Source organism: Syngnathus typhle, linkage group LG7 (genome assembly GCF_033458585.1).
Source record: "Syngnathus typhle isolate RoL2023-S1 ecotype Sweden linkage group LG7, RoL_Styp_1.0, whole genome shotgun sequence".
NCBI lineage: Eukaryota > Metazoa > Chordata > Actinopteri > Syngnathiformes > Syngnathidae > Syngnathus > Syngnathus typhle.
The window spans coordinates 13,511,755-13,534,199 of record NC_083744.1 but is presented as its reverse complement, the minus strand read 5'-3'; the positions used below and the strand labels follow the sequence as shown (position 1 = coordinate 13,534,199).

The following is a 22,445-nucleotide window of genomic DNA, read 5'->3' as shown; positions in this document are numbered from 1 at the left end:
ATATAGGACTGTGTATAGTACAAGGTGTGCAAGGTACAAGGTGTGTTTACATTTTAGAAAATATTTTATTCATACAATCATCTTTTCAACCATAGTAACATTCCTAAATAAATCTGTATGAGAAGCTGTCAGTTGCAGATTAAAACAACAGTACAACATTGTCATTTATCTAAACTGATGGCAATGTTGCAGATTTTGTTGGAGAAAGCAAATGACCACGTTTGACCAGTGGTCTCTGCTAATCCCTCGGGAGAATCTTCTCAATGATCGATTATGAGGGCCAGAAACTGAAAATACACAATTCTCATGGTGGTCCATTTACTGCTGGATCTGAGAAAACGGCACTCTGGTCCAATCTGTGTAGAGAAGTTAAAATATTTTTTTAAAAAATTAAAGGAACGAGTAAGGGGGCAGGTAAACATGTTCAATGATTATAAAAGAGGAATACATAAATGCATCAATACAGTCAAACCTCGGTTTTCGACCACAATCCGTTCCAGAAGGCGGTTTGAGAAGCGAATCGGTCGAATTCGGAATCTATTTTTCCCATTACAAATAATGGAAATTTTTTTAATCTGTTCCAAGACTAAAATAAATGCCTTTTTAAGCATATGCAGGTAACACTAATATGTAATATGTATATTAAAAAAAAAAAAAAAAAAAAAAAAAAAAAAAAAGAATCACACAACTGCAATTAGTTCACATATAATTTTAAAATGTGGAAAAAAATTACACACAGTTGCACTAATAGTATAAATAAATGAAACTATAAAAAAAAAACTTTTCACTCTTTTGAAGTAGAAGTACTTGTTATTACTTGTGATGGTTTTTAATATATTTTTTAAATGTTTGTTTCACATCATTAGTATGTATAATTTAAAAGTAGTATATTAATCCACACAATTAACATATATGGTCCGTCCGTCCTTTCAGCCATCCATCCACCTATTTTTTGACAGTTTGGCCTGACACTAGCAATTTGTAAAATTATAGCAAATTCAGAGGTAAAGGGTCAAATTTTATTACAACATGATGTACTTTTACCATTGCTGAATCGGATTAGTTGATTGACACAGTTATGAATCAATGGAATAAAGAACAGTCTGACTTACTTGGCATCATCTCTGGTCGACATTTCCTCTCGAGGGCCATAAGTGACTTCCATTGCATACTTGCACTTGTCATTGCTTATAAGAGGGGAAGCACAGTCATTACACGGATAAAATACTAAAGACGTTGTGATTCACATAAACACATAGCAATACAATGCAAGATGCAGTCCACATATTTACACAGTAAAAGAAAACAAATATTAATAGTGAAGCGACGGCTTCACTTATCGCTCCTTCTGGAATGAATTAGCGTTGAGATCCGGGGTTGTACTGTTATTTCTGCCCACACATCAATTTTAAAGCTAAACTCCCAAATGGAAAATACTCACAGTACATGCAAAACACAGACGATGAAAAAGACATGAACAATATCAAAATCAGGGATGTTCCGATCAGGGTTTTATGCTGTCGATACCGATCATCCGTTAGTGTGATTGGCCGATACCGATCATGTGGCTTTGGTGCAGAATTTCCAATTTTAGAGCTACAACAAACAAAAATTCTTAATTAATTAGTTATTATTAATTAATCTGATCTTTAAAAAAAACAAACAGTTTCCATCCTCTTATTTTTCGTGGTTTGGGTTGTTACATTCGTAGCTTGCTCAACTCTCAAATAATTGTGTGTCTAATGTAAATGTTAAAATTTCTTTCAGTTCTTTTTTTTCTCATAGAACGTGACGCTAACTTGTGTGTGAAATACTGGCATCCAGATCATTTCTATGCGAGTGATGATTAGCCATGGAGGGAAGTACCGATCATGCTCTTTTTCACAAATGTCAGCCGATGATGATCGGTCGCGGATCAATCGGAGCATCCCTAATCAAAATGTGGATAGGAATGTTTGATGTTAATGGCTGCAGGCTGAAATTTGATTGGTGATACATACCGATACGATTTCAACACTCTGACGAAGACCACACCGACAGTGCACAGCAAGGGAGAGAGGAAGGGAAGCTTACGTGTCATTTGGTTCATAATAATGATTAGTAAAATAGCGTGAGATGCGGAATGAATAAAGGAAGAGTGAAAGAGGACGACAAAATTTATAGGATAGAGAAGTTACTAGGAACATTAACAAGCTTAATCTAATAGGTTAGTATAATTTTCTTTTCATGTCATTTAAAACAACTCCCCAAACATGACTTGCGCCTGATTATTTGTCACCCAATAAGCCGTTGACTAATTCTAAATGCAAAAGGAAAAAATCTCAATCATTAACCTTGACTGCATTGTATGGTTGAAAAAATAAACAAACTTTGACCAGTATCTTTACTAAAAAGCAAAACCATGATATTGTATTATGTGTAGCTAACCTCTTGAAAACAGCCGTCTCAGTTTTTGCATCAACAGTAAGGCTGAAAGTCTCTTTTATGGAGCCGTTGATGACTGTATCTGTAATACTGCGCTGCACATTGCAGGTAGTTTCATCCGCCATTTTAGATCTTCCACAACCCTTAGATGTGATGGAAGAGGAAGAAGAAATACTAGGACTAAGCCAGCCATGACTTTCTATTAAAAAAGAGCAAGAAAACAAAAGCAATCAACAGGACTGTGGTATCATGATATTGGTACAGTACAATCCGTTGATCTCACCTTCTGAGTATAACGGTCCAATGACGCCCAGCGGATCCAGTTTCTCTATGTTGGTTTCCATAGCAACAGGGGTGTTGCACAGTAGTGGGTCATTGGGGCTAAAAGAGACTGTATTTACTCACAAACTCCATTTATTATGCAAAGCCTTGTGACGGGCAACAAATAATGGATACAAACCAGGATTACAATACAGTGTACTATGTTTTTCTCCTGTCACATTTTAGGCTAAGTTAGGTGACAAAAGAAGGGGAACCATGAGAAATGTCAACTCGCAGAAAAGAGGACTCACCTAGCAGCAACCTAATTTGATAGAATGTTTTTATTGGCTTCTGCCGAATGATGTACCTTTGGGTGACAGTAAAAAACTACAAGTCCGAGTCATCCGTTTGACACCCTTCCTGTAGCCAAGGGCCATACTACTGAAATGAATACATTTGCAATCAATCCCAAAGGCTTACGCATTCAATTAATTGCCAATGACAAAAAGTTTTATTTCCTTGATGAAAATGTTTTTTTTTTCAATTTATGTTTTTATTTAGTTCATCTAATATGTAATATGATATGCTTAATGCAGACAGGATAAACAATCAATATTACTACCTATTGGGGGAAAAGTTGGAGAAGTCAGCCCATCCTGTCTCTGAGTTGGAATTCGGGGCAGAATAGCCACTCCATGCTGTGTCTATGAATAAAAAGAAAAAAGAAAAAAGAAAAAAGGGGGGGTGGGTAGAAACAGCAGGTTCGTTGATGTTTCTTGATTGATATTGAAGTAACGATTGATAAAAAAATGATAGATGCATGTATACATAGATAGAGATTGCTAGAGTTTACTAACCTGTTTCAACTTCCATAATGTCTTCAGAGGTGGGATTAGAAGCTTCAAACGCATCTTTCTTGGAATCTTCTTCCTCCGAATCAGTGCTGTCCTCGCTGTCTGTACTTCCCGCACTCCTAAGTTAACATTAGCAATGACTGAAGCATGGAATGAAGGTGTCGGTAATGCCCATTGAAGCTGGTGCCACCTCGCCGTAAAACAAAACGATTAGAATCGGTTAGGGCTAGGGTTAGAGCTAGGGTTGGGGGGCTTAATTACATTTAAGCATGAGATTTGGATTGTATAGGATTCACAGAGAAAAAATTCACAGCAGCAGATGATTTCTATTTTTTGTTCTATATTTCCTGTTGCATAAAACAGTGAGAGTCTGAGAAAGGGGGTGAAAAAGAGTTTCAATAAATGGCTAATGCGACCTATATTCCGGAGCGACTTTTAGTCCGAAAAATACGGTATATAACTGTATTTGGAACTAAAATTATTATTAAGTTGATGTACTTTTGTGTGTCATGTGTGCATACATTGTGATCACAAAACAGGATTATATTTGCAGCAGCTTCCAAAATCCATGTGTATTTTTCTGACCTGGGGCGCCTCTGTGCTTCTGGTATAAAGGTGACTTTTTCATCCCAGATATCTTCCTCATCCGAACCAGCATCCTCAAACTGTTGGATTTTCTCTCGACAGCGTGCTTCAAACATAGCTACTTTCACCTGGGGAAATAGGATCAGATCAGGAGAAAAACATTGTACACAAATGAATGAATGACATACAACTCTGAAGTCAGCTCACAGAGCTACTGAGAATTCACGTATATCCTGTTTTTTGTTTTTACAGTATCAATGCATTTCCAACTAACAACACTCCAAACCACTCTGGGTTCCGAGTGAAATTGAGACAATGTTGGAAAACAGTACAATTTCATTGAACTTTTTTCCCTGCCAATTTTAATTTGAATACATTTAATATTCTCAACAACAATTAAGTATACCCATCCATCTATTACTGAATTCAAATTATTTATTTCATCTACAGATACAAATTTTGTTTTAAGATTTAGTCATTATTTATCTATCATAACAGAAACAGAAAGGAGGACTGTGGAGGATGTTGTAGGTCAACCTACAAAAGAAATGAATTTTTACAGCAGGACATTAGCTCATTCATACAGTTGGGTAAAAACGTACTGTATCTTCTGGAACGGATTGTGGTCGAAAACCGAGGTTTGACTGTACATTTAAGACCATTGAAAAAACAAAACCTTGAAGCAGTGCTATTTTAGTACTGTACACTCCATTTAAAAAATATTGGAGCAAAGGATGATTCCTTTATTTTTTTATGTGGACTGAAAACAGTTTGTTTGATGACTGAGACAAGAGATCAACATTTTGTTTCCATGTATTTAAACATGGGTCGGATATACAATTTGAATAGGAACTTTTATGTGAACACACACAATTATGCAAAACTATTGAATAATGTACCTAAGTGTAGACCAAATCATCACCAGTTCAGGACAGAAATCTTCAGAGAACTGTATAGACCCGAAAACTACATCAGAAATCACCATAATTCATGCAGAAATTTTAAATATATGAGGGATGACCACAAAATGTGAAAAAAGAAAACATGTGTATATATAGGCCACATCTATATTTAAAAAGGCAGGTTTTTTTTTTGTCTTGAAATGGATTAAAAATGTTTCTATTATTTGTAATTGGAAAAATAGATTCGGAATTCTACCGATTTGCTTCTCGAATCGCCTTCTGGAACGCATTGTGGTCAAAAACCAAGGTTTGACTGTATTTTTGCTATTCTTGTTAAAATCACACTTACACGTGAACTGGAAATGACAATAATAACTCAGTAAAAGCCAAATTGAGCAAATTGGCTATTTCAGAAGTGTGTGTCAGACTGATAGCCCTTTGCCTTAATCAGTACCCAGGAAGTAGAAAGGTTGATGACCCCTGCACTTGTTATCAGTTACCGTACATTTTGGACCATTAGCGCTTTGTGGATGAATACATTTGCATGAACAGACCCTCATCATGCAAAATGCTAGGAGGAATGGATAAAAGCGACGACGAAAGAAAGACTGATCAAGTGTGTGGCGAAGGATATCTGACGCTGTTCCAATCGGACAGACACTGAGGAGGAAGACTTCGATGGTTTCAGTGCACAGGAGGAAGATGAAGATGGCTCTTTTTTACTTTTACTGGTATGTTTTTTTAACCAGCCCTGTTAGTGCTGTGCTACCCTGTTGCTGCTGTGTTACCACCGCGTCTCTGTGACTTTTACCGGTATGTTATTTTTATACAGCCCGATTTGTGCTGCGTTACTTCCATGTCCCTGCGATATTACTGCTGCGTCACAGGGAGCGTTTAGAAAGACATGTTAAAGTATGTTATTAAAACTTTAAAAAGGCTTTCTGTGTACCATCTTTCTTTGTAAATAACTCATGTGCACATGCGGCTTATAGTACAGTGCGGCTTATTCATTGAAAAACAAACATTTCCGCGATTTTTTGCTGGTCTTGCCAAATACAAGACTAGACGCAAAAATGGGAACACCAGATATTTATAACACTTTACAAGATTCCTTTCTTTACCTCTTGAAACCTCAATGTGTGAACTTCAGAGGTACACTTTAATCTTGGTTGTGCTGATATACTATTGCTAAAAATTCGGTGCTCAGTTAAAAAATCGATTTAATACCTGATCTGAGCAAATAGTACCTGGAAATAAAGTTTGAAATGTTCTATTTCATGTCAAACCCAGATGTTTCCAGTTAACAGCAAGTATAATCAAATAACATTCTCTAAAATGTTTAGGGAAGTCTTATTTCTTCCTAAAGTTGGTAGCAGACTATTGTATTATGCATGGACATAACTGCAAGTACTATGACTGTATTGAAAGTTTAAAAAAAAAGAGTACAGTTGAATACCTACTTTGCATACCGTCAATATTATTTGTCAGGACATAAAAATACAGTTAGTATATTGCCTCAGGTATCAACTCAATGTTTACAACTGCCATTTTTAGATGTTCTATTACTTCAAAACAGGTAGATTTCACTTCGATAAATCAACTAAGCCACGACCCTCGTGAGGATACGTGGTACGGAAGACGGATCAAAAAAGACTTAAGATGCAAATTCATGCATTCATTTTTGTTGCAGTAGAATTAATTGAATACACCTAGAAATACACTTTGTCATCTACATTAATATTGAAAGATAATAATGTAGGTACTTACACTTTCATTTGTATTGAGTGAAAAACTGATGTCTGATATTCTGTCAAAGGGAATACTGCAATGTTAAAGAAAAATATGGGTTAGTTAAGAGCTCAATAGGTATTATGTCCAATTCTTCAAAAGAAAGTACAATATATGTACATCATTGGTAGGCAACTCCGGTCCTCGAGAGCCGGTGCACTGCATGTATTCTATGTCTCCCTGTTGCAATACACCTGACTCAAATGGTCAGATATTTAGCAAGGTCTGCAAAAGCTGGATAAAAAATCCTGATCATTTGAATCACGTGTGTCGCAACAGGGAGACATAGAAAATACGCAGGACATCGACCTCGAGGACCGGAGTTGCCTACGCATGATATACAGTAACATGCTAAAGATTATGACTTTCTCAGCAGCCATTTTCACATCATAAAAGTAAACGAATGGCGCGGTAGAAGTTAGCATGATTATGCAAAAAGAAAAAAACTCATGATTTTGACCAAATGCACAACGAATGGAAACGGGAACGTACACCGCTACATTTAAATGCAAATTCTGAAGATATGTTAACCTGCCTCATGTGAATGAAAATGCTTTTTTAAATTAATTTTGCAAAGAATCATTATATATGGGATGTAAATAACACAGACATGACTACAGATTCAATTGTTGGAATTAAATAAGGTACAACAAATGATTGGTGAGGTTTTTCCATGAAAGGTCCCATGCCATTATATTTTGTTTGTATTTTGTATATGTGATGTCCTTTGAGCAGGTTTTAGGGTTGTAAATTAGTAGGATGACCTATAGTAAGCTACAATTGATCCCCCGCTATTTACGAGAAATAAGGACCAGCACCTGAATAGCAAAAATATGTGTATAGTAATTGACAGCCAATGAAATGCATAGGGTGAGGGGGAAAAAAATACAACCAAATCCCCAAACCAAATCTTCAAAAAAAAAAAAACCCACTGATAATCAAAATACATTTTCCTATCAAAAATAAATAAATACAGGCGGAAATGAGAAAAGAGAAACCACCAAGAAGTTATGGTCACACATTTGAATGAGCTAATTTTGACTAAACTTTTTTCCATAACATTTTAAAATATGCAAAATGTAAATAAACTATACTATAGCAATTGGGTTGTTCTCCCGAATGACGATTTTGATAGGGAAAACATCTTTCCTTTGATTGCAACTTGACAAAAAGTGGGCAGCTTGTGGCCACCATGTCTCTTTCATTGTGTTGGCTCTATTGAAACTCAGCAGCCTGTCACGGTAATTACGGCTGGCCAAGGCCTGATGACGGCCGACACCTCACAGCTGACCAGCGAGCACCTTACTGCTGGTCAGGTCCAAGCCAGGATTTCTGGCTGGTTGTCAGTTGTGCTCATTTGTGACATCCAGCTTCATGGTAATGCTGATAAATGCTACAAAAGCTGTGAAAGCTTACTATGTTGTGCCCCAAAACAGTACGATTCTCGTTTCAAAAGCAGATCAGCTCGTTTTTCGGGCTTTTCGCCATTTAAAAGCTATTGCACGTAGAATAGAATTCGATGTGGTTTGTGATTTGCGCATTTAAACCAAACATTAAACCATGTCACAGACTAATTCTGACTAATATTATATATGAAATAGTGAATAAAATGTATTTTGATGGAATCGGACCTTTAACATGAACGAGGAACATTTTTGATTTACTGGACAAACAAGATTGTTATGGCGAGTATGAAGATGTAACAAAAATGAACACAAATCTGAATTATATACCATGTAGCACTGAAATCCAGATTTAGGTAGATGTTAGATCTATGGAAACTTAAAAAAAAATCTCATTTCTGAAGAGTACTGGGACAGCACACCAGTGACTTCACAGTGATTCTGTACTGTTGGATATGCTCAATACAGCAGCTATTCTGGTATCTGTTTTGAATCATCACAAAGACTGACAGGCACAATAAAATGCAATAGTTTGTCAGCACACGGCGTTATATTTCCCGATTTCCATGTTTGCAGGTTGTCAGCTTTGCAATGTCTTTAGTGTCTTGTCCCATCAGTTTTATTCTTTCATTCATTTATTTAACATGATACAGCATTTGTACTCACTCCAAAACATCATCTGGATCAGCAAACTCTTCATCATTGAAGCCAAACTGCTCAATAAAATTGGACGTCATTTGTTGCATCTGATAATCAGAAAACGCCTAGCAAAGGCCAAAACCAATATTGATTAATGATGCACTCTCTCGAGCAGGGGTTGACAACATGGTTCCTGCCAGCTTGTCCTAAAAGTAACGCACTAGTGACTCAACATGATTTCCTCGGAATGTTAGAGAAGTGGTCCTTTCAAAGATTAAAAAAATTAAATAAAATAAATGCATTTTTCTGTTTCCTACCTTAATCAAATCACAGCTGATATTAACATGATCTGCACCTTCACACACATTTTATTATTTAATTAATATTATTTTATTATAATTATTAGTAACATAATTTAATGTAATTAATGTGATTGAAGCAAATGTTTATTTAAAATGTTACGGATTAATTTAACGCATCGCATTAAATCGGTACCCAAAATGTAGCTCTCGGTTTTAAAAAGTTTGGGAACCCCTGCTCTCGAGCCTACACAAAGCTAGCCAGTATTTACAGAACTGGTTGACTGCAGAAAGGCCACACTATGAAACACACAATAAGATACATAAGTCATATATGTGCATGATGGAGGTAAGTCTCAAAATGATTTGGCACTCATATATTCAGTAGCTGGATAATTAGCAAAAAACTAAGAGGCCCCATAGTCCAAATGTGTGTACGTTGAAAAAATTTCTGTATTGACAGATGTTTGGTGTGTAACTAATGATACTACAAACTTACAAAAGCTGCGGCCAGACGTTTACATAAACTCATCAATCCAATTCATATCATTCATGGACCCTCTAATATGAATTTACAGTGGGTTGCTGTTTCTTGCTTTTAATATTAGATTGGAATCATATTTCATTTTGGTGGTTGTGGGCTGAGAGCATCACAAGGACATCACAACAGCTGTTTTTTAAAGTCAACTCCTGCTCTAGTACCCATTTGCATTACACAACACACAGTGCCAGATTGTAAGCACGCAAGGAGAAATGTCAGAGTGAAAATGGCAGCAAACGATGTTGCATATTTTGAGCTTTTACAGGGGACTTGCATTTCATACTTGGTCCACAGCGGCTTTTTACTTTTGAGCTGAATAAATGCAAAAGTAAATGAATAAATCTAAACTTTGATCCACAACATAACATATTACAGTTAGTTTCCTGAAACCCGAAGGAAAACAGCTTTTTTCTAAATATTGGTTGGTATTAAAGAACAATATTTATTTAAAAAAATCTAGAGAAATAGCTCACATACATTTATTGAAACTCTCCGACTATATTGATTAATGACCAAAACAAAGCGAATGCTGTCGCTTCTTTGATGTCAATTTTATGGTGTTAGGTGGATGGTGGAGTGTTTTTTGTGCTGGAGAGCAGGGAGAACTTCAGAGACAAAGCTCTGCTGATACATGGTGCTTAATGTCAATTTCCAGCATTGTTGAGAGCATTTTTTTTCAACTAAATATAAAACATTAAATGGCAGCAAGTTACTTTTATTCATCGTCTATCAGGCATCAAATTTGGCTGAAGCTTCTAGACATTACCGGACATTTGGGCCTTCAAATTAAAAGGCAGCCCTTATGAGGTCCAGCCCAGCAGTCCTTCGCTGCTTTTCTGACACTAATCTAATGTTAAGTGTATGTTAACGTCTGACGACAACTGTAAAAATCAGACCACGAACAAATATGCTACTTTGGTATTTTGTTTTTGTGTGACTATGGGCCTTGTACATGCGTGCATGGAAGTAAATTAATTTGTCAGTCTCAAAATTAGAATCTTACTTGTTGTAGAGATGAGTCATGGTGAAAGCTGCTATCTTTAAAGTCAATCTCGTCATCAGTTGAGGATTGGATCTGATGTGTAGTCACCTGACAAGAATAAGTAATGATGTGGATGAACAAGCTGTGTCCTATGTAAAATGGGGCATTAGGTCTAAATCAGGGGTGTCAAACTCCTTTTTTTCGCGGGCCGCATTGTCGTCATAGCTTCTTTCGGAGGGCCATTATGACTGTCAACCCAAATAAATGTATGAGCACCTCATACGACATACAAGCTACAAAACAAACTGACAAATAACTCGTTTTCAAATCAGACGAGTAAAAACTGGTCAAATATTTAAAAAAAAAAAAAAAGATAGTATTAAAAGTGAAGACAATTTGCAATTCTAGTAACGACACACGAATTTGATGCAGAATTTGTCTTCGCGGGCCACATAAAATGATGTGGCGGGCCGTATCTGGCCCCCGGGCCTTGAGTTTGACACCCGTGGTCTAAATAAACCAAAGAAAACGGGCAGGCCAAAGCTCCGGCAGTGATTTTAAATTGTATATTCAATCCAGATTTAAATATTTAGGAATAAAGGCTGAAGTATTGATCTCTTGTCTCCTAATCGTCCTATGATGTTAAACCCAAAGGTTTTCAGTCGAAGGAATTTCCGTCACTGTGCCAATACTTTTGGAAGGGCATGGATGATTTTAAGAGCGAATGGAAGTGGTCACAACTTTGTTTTGAACATACAAATGCCAACAATAAACACTTCTTTGAGCTGATGATCAACAACAAAATGGCTAGTTAGATTATTATTATATATTATTAGAAGCACTATATTGGTTTATAGAGATATCTATAGTCAGAAATGTTTGACGCTTGACAAGAAAACCATGTGTGCTTTTGATAACTCACCAGGTCAACAGTGTTTCTCTTGTTTGTGTCAGCAAGCTGCCCAGATATGAAGGCCTCCCACTTTTCTCTGTCTTCTACTTTTAGCTCTGTCACACATAACGAGTTCACCTTCATACAATTTGCAGTTGAACATCACATACAATTCACACACAAAGGTATCCATGAGCACATATAAAAACGGAGGCCCGTTTCGTCCATTTTTTCTTTGCTGTAGATTGAAAATCTTTGCGTTAGATATCAAAAGGTGAATATGAGACAAGAGATCAATATCAATAAAGATCTAATTTGCTATTGTGATGCTATTTCAAGCTGTCACTACAGCCTGTTTTTTTTTTAATTGTTTTGAGGGGCATTTCAGCCTTGTCTTGAACAGGTAGGTAAAATGCTTGCCGAATCGGACAGAAAGGCGGAGAAACAATCTGTACCTTTCGCAGCTTCCTTTTACATGAATATGATAGGAAGGTGATTCTTGTTATTGTATGTTTTGCATCTTCAGTGACCAACAGGTAATACATTCACTCTTACCCACTGGAGGTTGTTATTTAAGTGTTGTTACTATATGGTCTTCCTTGCCAGCTTTCTGAATGTTTCTGTCCTCAACTGTTACTGTTATTTTCCTTGGTCTACCTGTTCAACATTTGCTTCTTAGTACATGTGTGATTTTGTAGCCATTGCTTTCCATAGAATTCATCATTTGATGCCCCAAATGTTTTCAGTCTACAGCAAAAATAGATCAAATGGCCTTACAGTTCCAATGATTTTGAAAGGGAGGAAAATTATCATCCCGGATATATGGACATAGTTATTCAAATCTATCTATATTGACACGGTTTAATAAAATAATTACATTTGAACCCCAAGTCAGTTCAGAGCAGCCCAATATTATCTGCATTGGTGATTACCAAAATAAATGTTTCATTTCTGTAATGATGAATGCAGTCATCTATAGAAGCTCCTTAACCAAAATTATATTTTTTGATGGTTTAACACTTATCCATGAACCTTCAAATTTGCTTAAAAAAATCTTTAGATGCTGCCTGTGATTTTTGATTAACTTTTGACTTCTCAGAGGAGTATCCAGTGTGTTGGCTACAATCTGTGACATTCATTCCACTTCAAAATATACTGTTCTTGAATCGTATGGAGATACGCAGTGCATCGTTTTATTGGAGCGATGCACAGCCCTACTAGATTTATTCTTTATTAGTATTTGAATTATTTTGTGAAGCAAAAAAACAGAAGGTTGAAGAAAAGCAACAACGCAAAATCTAATGGGTGCATCGTAATATAAATTGCGTACTGGAATATATTGTATGTAATTCAATTCAAATATGATTTAATTGTGCATTTCAGAATCCAAGATGAACAGAAGAATATGAAAGCCTGTTTAGAATTATCTAAGCCTTCACACAATATGCAATTTGACTTGTTTTGACAGAAATTTATTTTTCCCCCAAAACTTTCAGATTTTCAAATGTTTAGTAGACTTAAGACTGTGTTCTTACCAGAGATGAGCTGTTGTATCTGCAATCCGTTAGGGCCTTTGTCACAGTTATGAAGTATTGAATTAGCTATTCTAGTGAGGTGACCCATGTAGCCTCGCCGCCGACCACCTTCTAGCCTAAATACAAAAGAAAATGGCATTGATAAAAATTGAGCAAACAAACCAGCTAAAGGTAAACTGGCCTTTGACCTTTATTACAGTGGGCCAAAAAAGTATTTCGTCAGTCACCAATTGTGTAAAACAAACGGCACAACAATGGACAGTAGTAACAATGAAATATTTCAATAACATATCAAATGAAATAACATATGTATATACTCACTCTGTGTCAAAGACGCACACCATTACAGCAACCTTTAACTTACCGCAGCGCACAAGTAAATGTCTAGACCCCGAATGTAAGACGACCCCCACTTTTTCAGTCTTATTTCAATGCAAAACCATCGCCTTATATTCAGGCCAGTACGGTATTGTTATTGACCAAATATTTATTTTCCACCATAATTTGCAAATAAAATCAATGTGATTTTCTGGATTTTTGTTTGAATTTATTTTGTCTCATAATTTGAAGTGTACCTATGATAAAAAACTACAGGCACCTCTCATCTTTTAAGTGGGAGAACTTGCACAATTGGTGGCTGACTAAATACTTTTTTGCCCTTTAGTTATAGTTGTACTGTTTTGTACGATTTGTACAGTACTGAGTGCCCAGAAAGCTGCTTCTTGCCCCTTCCTGTCTGCATGGAGATCTACCCTGACCTTGTATGATCATAAAAAGAAGCCCAAAAAACAAAGCTACTCGTAAAGCACATTCTCAACCCACGGAGCCTCTCCTAACTACTTAACAGAAACTACCTCTTGATTTATTGAAGCTGGCATAGGACAGATCTGCACCCTCACACCCCTCAACATCTCAGCTGCCCAGACCACGACTGCCATGTTTCTCACCTGCTCAAAGCCCTGACAGCATATCACACCCACCCTCTTTACCCTTCACTGGGCTTCCATCAAGTTCACGGTCGATATTTGTTGATGTCCAGAAGCCTTCCTGCCTCACTCTCACTGGATTCACCTGTCCTCCATTTTAACACACAAAACAATTTGATGACTAAATGTCATAGACTCCTGTTTCCTTAGCGACCTACTCTGAACACCTTAATGGGAACGAGGGAAATTATTGTAAGGAATAGCGATATCCTATTCGTTCACACAATAACATTAAACTAATTGTAGAAACTATTTTCCATGAAAAAAAGGCCTTTAGTAAATCCATTGTGAAAATGGTTACAAATGCAACCCATCTAGCAAATATCTGACTATCTTCAAAACAGATCAAACTTGATTCTTTGGGTACAAGCTCAAACAACTTTTACACAAATATTTTAGCAACCCGTTTTATTCAGTTTTTATATTCATTTAATGAATTTACTACAAATTCAAAAGAAATAAAAAACTGTACTCACTGTTCCTTTTCATTTGTGTTCCAAGCGTCAATGATTCTCTGTATGAAATGGCATTTTTGAAACAACTGTTGAAGAGAATTGCACAAAATGTTTACTTAGAATGTCGATTGAAAATAAAATTCGATATTTAACACTGATAGTGAACTTGTGAAATGAAATTGGGAATGGGTTTGGTTTTAAAGGAATTAAATCCCAGCAGAATATATTGTAACAGTTCAAACGTATTTTTCAAATATTTCAAACATTCTATTTAACGCAGACATTTCACTGAGATTAATTTTCAAATGAAATATGATTAGGACCAAATAAATCTCTTTTTAATCATCAATCATCTCACAGTACATAATAAATACAAATATTTTAAGTACAAAAAGCAAACAAGATGTTCCCTGGCAAACCATTTAATTTCTGACATTTCATTGTGATTTATGACGTCAACACTTAATTTGAGTGCAAAAAAATCTACGCTCAAGTGAACTTCACCTTCAATCATTACATCCAGCCATTAAGAAGATTGACAAATTAACATCAAATAAAGTTTAGCTGACCATTTCCATTTTTAAATCAGTTGCACTCAATTGTAAAGAAAACTATACAATTTTGTTGGTATCAAATCGAGCAATGTGACGCCCGAACCACAAATATTGGTCTGAGAGTTATAGTGCATACCTAAAAAAATATTTTCATAATCTGTCTCCTTTACAGCCATATGTATCACCCAGCCCCACAAGACAGGTGCCCAATGTACGATGTGATATTTGAATCTTACATGTCTGACGAGGATGCTCTCGCTTGCATTTTCCTGTTCTGTGTCTAGCTGGACTTCAGTGGTGAAAGGGGGCATGACCAAAATCACAGCTGTACAAATTTCCACCTGTATGTGGAGGAAGTTGTTCCAGCTGTATCGGAAATACATATCCTATGAAAAATAACAGTGTTATGATTAATAACCATTCTTTTTTGACAACATAAAACAAACTGTACAGGAAGATTTAGGTATTTGTGAGTGTATTTTAGCAAAATAAGAGCTGGGACAGTTTACTGTAAAGCAATTGTCACCAACCTCTTTATGTTTGGTTCTATTTACAGTTATTTGCTCTATAATTAAAATTCAGTGGAAACTACAATACTCACAAGTATTACTCCCAGGGTGTTGAGGTGAATGAGCTCTTTATTGATAGAGGGAGTGTTGGTTTGCAACAGACTGACCACTAGTCTGACCACATGGAGCCTTGTGTTCCCCACAGGAGGATCCAGCACCCCCCACGTGGTCTTCATCATGTCCTTCTGTTTGAGAAAAGTCACTTTTTAAGAACACAAACTCTTGACTCAGATATTAAACCCGACAATATTTTTAATCTACTGTGGTAGCGAAAGTGAAAAGTAATAACGTTATTGTCATTGTCCAAATGCTTCTGGACTTAATACTACAGCTGAACCTCGATTTTACGTGGACTACGGGGTCCAGAATTTTTGGAATCGCATTAAGCCCGAAAGAAAAACAAGCGATCACTAGTTGAAAACAAACAAACACGGGAATTAATCCTGTCTATCCGAATTTACCTTTGGGGGATCGAGCAGCAGTTGATGAAAGTCTTTGAGTCGTGGTCTCACAGCCTCCAAAATGCTATGGCTGACTGAGAATGAAGGGTTGGACATTCTAGGGGAGCATTCCATATGGCCCTCAAACCTTGAAGAGAAACACCCAGAATATTCTAAGTGAGGCTGGCTATCATTTTACAGCAGTTATCAAACATGTTGGATATCAGTAGCATTTTATAGATACTTGTTGTTTTTAATATTTGCTGTATTATTTCTCCAGCAAATATTGGCTCTTTATGCTCATTAGGTTGGCTGCTTCCGAATATAAATACTAACATCAATTTCACATCACAAATTTGAAATGTGTTGCAATGTTTAAACTTAGCCAACTTGAGATTGATACGACCAAAGGTTGTTGTTTAATCGACTTTGTTCAAAGGGTGTTTCAAGTTCATACCCCTACATTTGCATCTGAATCCGAGTCCAAAGGAAGGAAAAGAAGATAAGAAGCCTCAACTCACGTTTAAAATATTCACACGGAATTCCATTTTTAACATTTGGTATTGATGTTTTTGGCACCTGTTTGTGACCATTTAAAATCTTTGGAAATGTCTGACGAACATCTTTGCAACGGTTTGCAACTGCAACATTGAATGAACCCTGACCAAAAAGAACATTTGATACATGCGCGCACACTTGCAAACCTTTGCTGCTCAGTGAGCAGCAGTTTAAGTAAACTGAAATTGAAAGAATGGGAAAGATCACAGGACGTACGCTGGTCGTCTTGTCTCAAACAATGTAAGAAGGATTTGGATAACACTGACAATTGCAGATTCATTCTTCTCCTTGTCGAAGATATGAGATAGCAACTTCTCCACTGTGGTCTGCCTGAAGACAGATGAGAAGATACAGATATTTATTAACCATGAACGTTCAGGCATTGGTCCTCAGATATTCTTGTACGAGTTAGAATTAATTTCTCTATGAATCCTAAATCATCATTTACATAGTGAACTTGATGTGGCCACACCAAGATTATTAACAGAACAAACAACCTTTCTTTTTGGTCTAAGAGATAAAGTGTTACTGATCTAATCCATTTGCTCAGCACTGTATTTATTAACGTAACGTACTTTTCAAGTGTAGCCAGTAATGGGTCTGGCTGTAGGCATCCCTGGACCTGGAACATCTGGTCTCTGCTCAGTCTGATAATCTCACACAGTGACTGTGAGGCGTTTGAGTGTCTCTGTGTGAATATCACAATTTATTTAAACCGAATAATCACAATCATAATGGAAATATGATTATTTTAGCACATTTTGTTAATAGGCATTTCATCATCTACTGTCATCACACATAGTCACAAATAACAGCATCGGACAATAAAGTAAGGCATGTTTGATTGGAAGAAAAAACGGAAATATTTCTAGACTTAACAAAAGAAGCAAACATTAACACAGATGGAGAACAACGAGGAGGTCTCTTCATCTATTTGTAACATCTTTGCTTTCTCTTTTTGACGCCTCGCTATATGGTGATCGCTGTTACAATTGTGACCAGACTTCTTCCAAACCACAAAAGTCAATGTCATTGCATGGCGCAGCCTCCTCTCTACGCAAAATTTGCAAAATAACAAATGGATAAATGCAGGCATTGTCATTTCAATTCACTTAAAACATTTGGATGAAAATCCCCTTAGTGTTTCCCAGTGCTATGGTGGCATCTAAATTGTGGTGAGAGGAAAAACAATACTGTTCAACTTACATCATCATCCTGAGAGGGCTGCACCATGTCCACAAGCCTTTGAATGATATTTTCCTGATTCAGCCACTGAAACGAGAAACAAAAGAGGTGACCAAAGTATTCTGTCACCTATTATGCGCAACTACAAAGCGGGATGACAGACCTTTTTTCAATATTGACACAGCAAAATTGTGAGAATAACTCCGATTCGTTAGAATCGAGTAGAGTAGAAAATATCGAGCATGTCGCACGAGCTAGGGCGACGACAGCGGCGCCTACGAGCTTGCTCGGCTCCTGCCTAGCTGGCAGTGAGCTCTTTTTTCTCATATGGCGGCATAAGTTCTAGTGATTAAAAAAAAATATTTACATCCATAGGTTATCACTCAATAGCAGGTGGTGGGTGAAAAGGACGTTCCTATCAATGTCATGACGTCACCTGTTCCAACATAGAGCTGTGCATTAAAGGTAGAGAGGAGGATTATTTTGGCAAATACAAGACTAGACACAAAAATGGGGACACCAGATATTGACCAAACTTGACATTATTGCTCCAATTCCCCAGCAAGACCCTAATGTGGGCTCTCCAGGTCTTTACACTTTAAAGATAAAAAGAAATTCCACAAAACGATTTGCTGTCCTGCTCCGCTGCCGGAGTGCAGAGCGTTGAGTTATTCTTCATTATGAAATTTAAAACCTACATTTATTAAGTAACAAGTGTTTAGAAGGGTGAGAACCGCATTGGGTGGGCTTAATAAAGCTCAACAAAGCTTAGGGCGGGTCATTTTTTATATGTAACCCCTTGCAATAAACGAGGACCGAGTCTACTTCATTGCCAATCAGTAAAATAAATAAATAAAAGAATAAATAAGAGAATAAATTAATAAATAAATAAATTATTAATCAATAATGCAAACAAAAGTGTTCCTTTAACACATCAACATATCTGACTGTTTCACGGTAAATGTATAAATGTGGAGTGCAATTCTTAAACATCAAACACTGATTTTATTATCGACATCTCGGGTGTCAAACTCAATGCCTAGGGAGCTAGCCTGGCATGCTACACCCATAAAGAAAGTGGGTCAGGAGAGTACATCCTTTAGTGCGGCTTAGGCTCAATGTGGTCAAATTCATTTTTCACCCACCAACCAAGTTTACTTATTCATATCAGATCATCAATAAAATAGAATTGGGAGTCTGCGTTAACCTTAAGTGAACAAAAATTGGAAATAATCATTGGATAATCATACTACGCACATTAAGGACATCTTGTCGCAACAGCTGTGGTTCAATGCAGGTGAGCATTCGAAGAAGCAGGTCCATGATGGCTGATGTCCCTATGTGTTTGATCATCAGGTCTACAAAATCCTCCCTCTTCCGGAGAAACGTCACTATCTAAATACACACAAAAATTCACATTATACTGGTGGGTCGCAATGCCAGGTCATACCACCCATTCCATCATTTTTCCAAATGCTCACCTGTTCAGGTTTGCGTCCTATAAGAATAGACATGACCTTAGAGAAGAAGCTGGTCAGAAGTGGATTAAGAGGTGGCTCATTCTGGAGAAAGCTGTACAATTTCATCAGCAATTTCTCATCTTCCACTAATCGGTCATTAATTTGGCTCACATCTGACGTAAGAAGCTCACAAGATATGTTGGGATACCTGTCATTAAAAAAAAACAAAAAAAAAAACATGTTGAAGTTAACTTTGCCAATAAAATAAGTCTCGACGTATACTCTGAAAGGGAGGCAATGGGTCCCATTTTTATACTCTTTGGTATGACCCGCCACCAGGGCTAGAGTATTTGTTTAAAAATAAATAAATCCGAATTTCCGACTTTAAAAGATTTTTATGGCCTTTTAAACACGACTCTTAAATATTTTGATAAAACATTTGAACAATTTTACAATACCGCATCAATAAACATATTTTTATAGGGATCAATGTTGTACCAAATTTTAATAAAATATTTAAAATATTCAACAATTCAGCATCATTAAATATTACCTTTGCAATAAATATGTAACAAAACAATTGTCACTAAACTTCTGTGCTGTTTCCAAACACCTTTGTCCATAAAACTAAACCAAATCCTGCATCCATGCCAAGTTGGATGCCACATTTTTAGAAAAATAGTATTGGCAAGGATGCTGGAAAGTGATGCTGCAGAGTTTACACAATACAAATTACAAATACAAGTAAGGTCATACTTGTATTTAATGTTTTCCTCAACATCAGCACCCGGTTCTTGCGTGATGAAGGTGACAAGGTCCTCCATGCACTCTGGTCTCAGAAGGAAGTCAACCAGTTTGTGGTTTTTGGCTTTGCACTCTTGCAGAACATCCTCCTCATCCATTATATCCGTTAGTCTAACATCTTCCCTCTCCAGCAGAGTGTCAATGTGGGATGTGGCGTGGAGGTCAAATTTCCAAAACATACTTTTTCCTAAGAAAGAAACAAATGGGATTTTATTCATGTTGCCACTAGCTTGTAACATATTCAAACACACAAAACTCAAAGCATCACTTTAAATGTAGTTCAACAATAATTAACTGACTGTAAAATTTAATTATCTGACTTCAAACAACATACTCAGTTCACCATCATTAAGCATTTATTGTCAATTTTCGCGATAAACGAGGGATTAACCAACTGTTTTAGGGATTTTTTAGAATATTGATGACAATAAAATACTGCAAATACTTTATTTGTGTGTCATACGTCTTGTGCGGTACATGGCAACCTTCATCCACCTACCTAGTTGTAGGTAGTCCAGACACCAGAGCTCAAGTTAAAACAAAAGACGTACTGGGGTGCGACATGTGTGGCCCATTCCAGGTTAGTCAGCACTTCCAGGTTAGTCAGCAAAACCGAAATGACTATCACAAAAGCGGCGCGCATCCAGAGGTGCACCACCTGTAAGGAGAAATTGTGAAAGAACAATAACAGTGATTCTTCAATTTATCACACAGGAAATATGCATCACATGTATTTCCCTTCTGTGGAGATTCCCAGGTGACCCAGCAATATGACCAACCCAATGCTGATAAATGCCCTCTTAAGCTCCTCCCACCTAACCAAGTTGACTCCGGGCAGTAGGTGAGGGACACCTTGAACTGGTTGCCAACCAAGCCAAAAGGAGGGCACACATAGCCAAACAACCATTCGCACTCACACAAATAGAACCCACAACCTCCGCACTGTGAGGTAAACGTGCTAACCAGTGAGCCACTGTCCATCTGTGTGTGCCCTGCAATTGTCTGGCAACTAGTTCAGGGTGTCTCCTGCCTACTACCTAAAGTCAGCTGGGGAGGATAAACTCCAGCATGCCCACGACCCTTGTGAGGAAAAGTAATTCAGAAAATGGATGGATGAATTTTCTAGTGACATTATATTGTGTCACCCTACTTGCACACATTGTACTGATTTACTCCCATTTCAGGACTGACCCCAGTCCATAAAATGAACAGTTTACACCATTATTATTCATGGATCCAAAAGTGTTATTTACATGGGTGGGAAAACACAAACTAGTTTCCAGTGGCTATGATTCCAGATTTTAATTTTGTTCTTGGAAAGGTGTTCATTTAAAGAAAACTCATTGATAATATTCCAATGGAGTGGGTTAAAATGATGCTGTGTTTAGGTGTGACAGCGAAATCTGCAATGATCTGTCTGCACTTGTGATGTTTATGTTGATGGGGTTGACTGATCTGGTCAGGCAGAGAAAGCAGGCCGTTTTTCTATGAACAAATATCCATCCATCAATGTCTAATCCCTAGACAGACAATGAAATCAAGTGTAAATGTTTGTTGCTATAATTTTGAAACTTCCGTTGCTATAGTTAAACACAAGGAAGTGGTAGGCAACGGAGACTTGCACGTCAGAGAAAGGCCAGCCCAATGAAAGATGCGACAAGCAGAAGCAGTCGTCAAGGGTTGACATGATGTACACTAATGATTGGCAGTGGAGCTACATCTCGACAATGCCCCATGTTGCTCTGGATAATAGTTAACTTCTCTGGCTTAGGAAGCTTCCTGGTTGTGTAAATAACATGCATTTTCACAACAAGCATGCATTGCTCAACTCTCAACCACAACTGTCAAATAAGCAACAACAACAACAACGATGACAATCATAAGCATTGCAACAAATGCACCAGCTATAGCCACCAAGTTACCATTTCTTATTCTCCAATGCGCCAATAATATTGCTTGATTATAAGCAAACAGTAGTAACATGCATGCAGACCTTATGCTTACCGGTGTTGCAAGAATCACTGCTGACAAGTCGTTCCTGAAGCCAGTGTACCTACCGACAAATTTGAGAACAGCGAGTCTCCAGCATGAATTTTTTTCCCGATAGTCCGAAAGCAATAATCAACGCCAAACACAAATACATAAAAAACGTGACCGGGAAAATCAAACATTTAAAACTGAGAGGATGTGACCAACGTGAAATAGTTGGCAATGGAGGACACTTTTCAAGATGGCGATCCCGTCCAGTCAATCGCATCGATCCCTTCCCCCACAACATAGAGGGGATTGTCATTCAGGCAGTAACAGTCATTCTATTGGTTTGAAACCA

At 37.2% G+C, this 22,445-nt stretch overlaps 1 protein-coding gene across 4 annotated transcripts; it reads right to left on the bottom strand.

The window, feature by feature from the left end:
• Positions 1–45: 45 nt before the first annotated feature.
• ppp6r3 (protein phosphatase 6, regulatory subunit 3) lies at positions 46–22,383 on the bottom strand. Of its 4 annotated transcripts, none has more exons than XM_061284038.1 (25): positions 22,121–22,383; positions 20,616–20,774; positions 20,069–20,303; positions 19,334–19,520; positions 19,110–19,247; positions 17,874–17,939; positions 17,243–17,355; positions 16,884–16,997; positions 16,131–16,257; positions 15,702–15,854; positions 15,337–15,486; positions 14,568–14,632; positions 13,106–13,221; positions 11,601–11,686; positions 10,700–10,786; positions 8,884–8,981; positions 6,794–6,848; positions 4,125–4,252; positions 3,543–3,658; positions 3,308–3,389; positions 2,708–2,805; positions 2,428–2,623; positions 2,001–2,018; positions 1,113–1,187; positions 46–356 (listed from the first exon to the last, which is right to left on the bottom strand). In XM_061284038.1, exons 3-25 carry the CDS (start codon positions 20,293–20,295, stop codon positions 305–307), a joined length of 2,547 nt encoding a protein of 848 aa, XP_061140022.1. In that variant the 5' UTR covers positions 20,296–20,303; positions 20,616–20,774; positions 22,121–22,383; the 3' UTR covers positions 46–304. The 4 variants fall into 4 exon arrangements, with proteins under 4 accessions (XP_061140022.1, XP_061140023.1, XP_061140024.1 ...); XM_061284039.1 differs by having other exon boundaries at positions 8,884–8,930; XM_061284040.1 differs by lacking the exons at positions 6,794–6,848; positions 8,884–8,981.
• Between the last annotated feature and the right edge of the window lie 62 nt (positions 22,384–22,445).

Coding starts and splice junctions, on each gene's coding strand:
- ppp6r3 (XM_061284038.1), bottom strand. CDS start 20,295: ATGTTTTGGAAATTTGACCTCCACGCCACATCCCACATTGACACTCTG. Junction 15,855..16,130: donor TGCTGCTCGATCCCCCAAAG/GTAAATTCGGAT, acceptor TTTCTCAAACAG/AAGGACATGATGAAGACCAC. Junction 357..1,112: donor TCGACCAGAGATGATGCCAA/GTAAGTCAGACT, acceptor TTCTCTACACAG/ATTGGACCAGAGTGCCGTTT.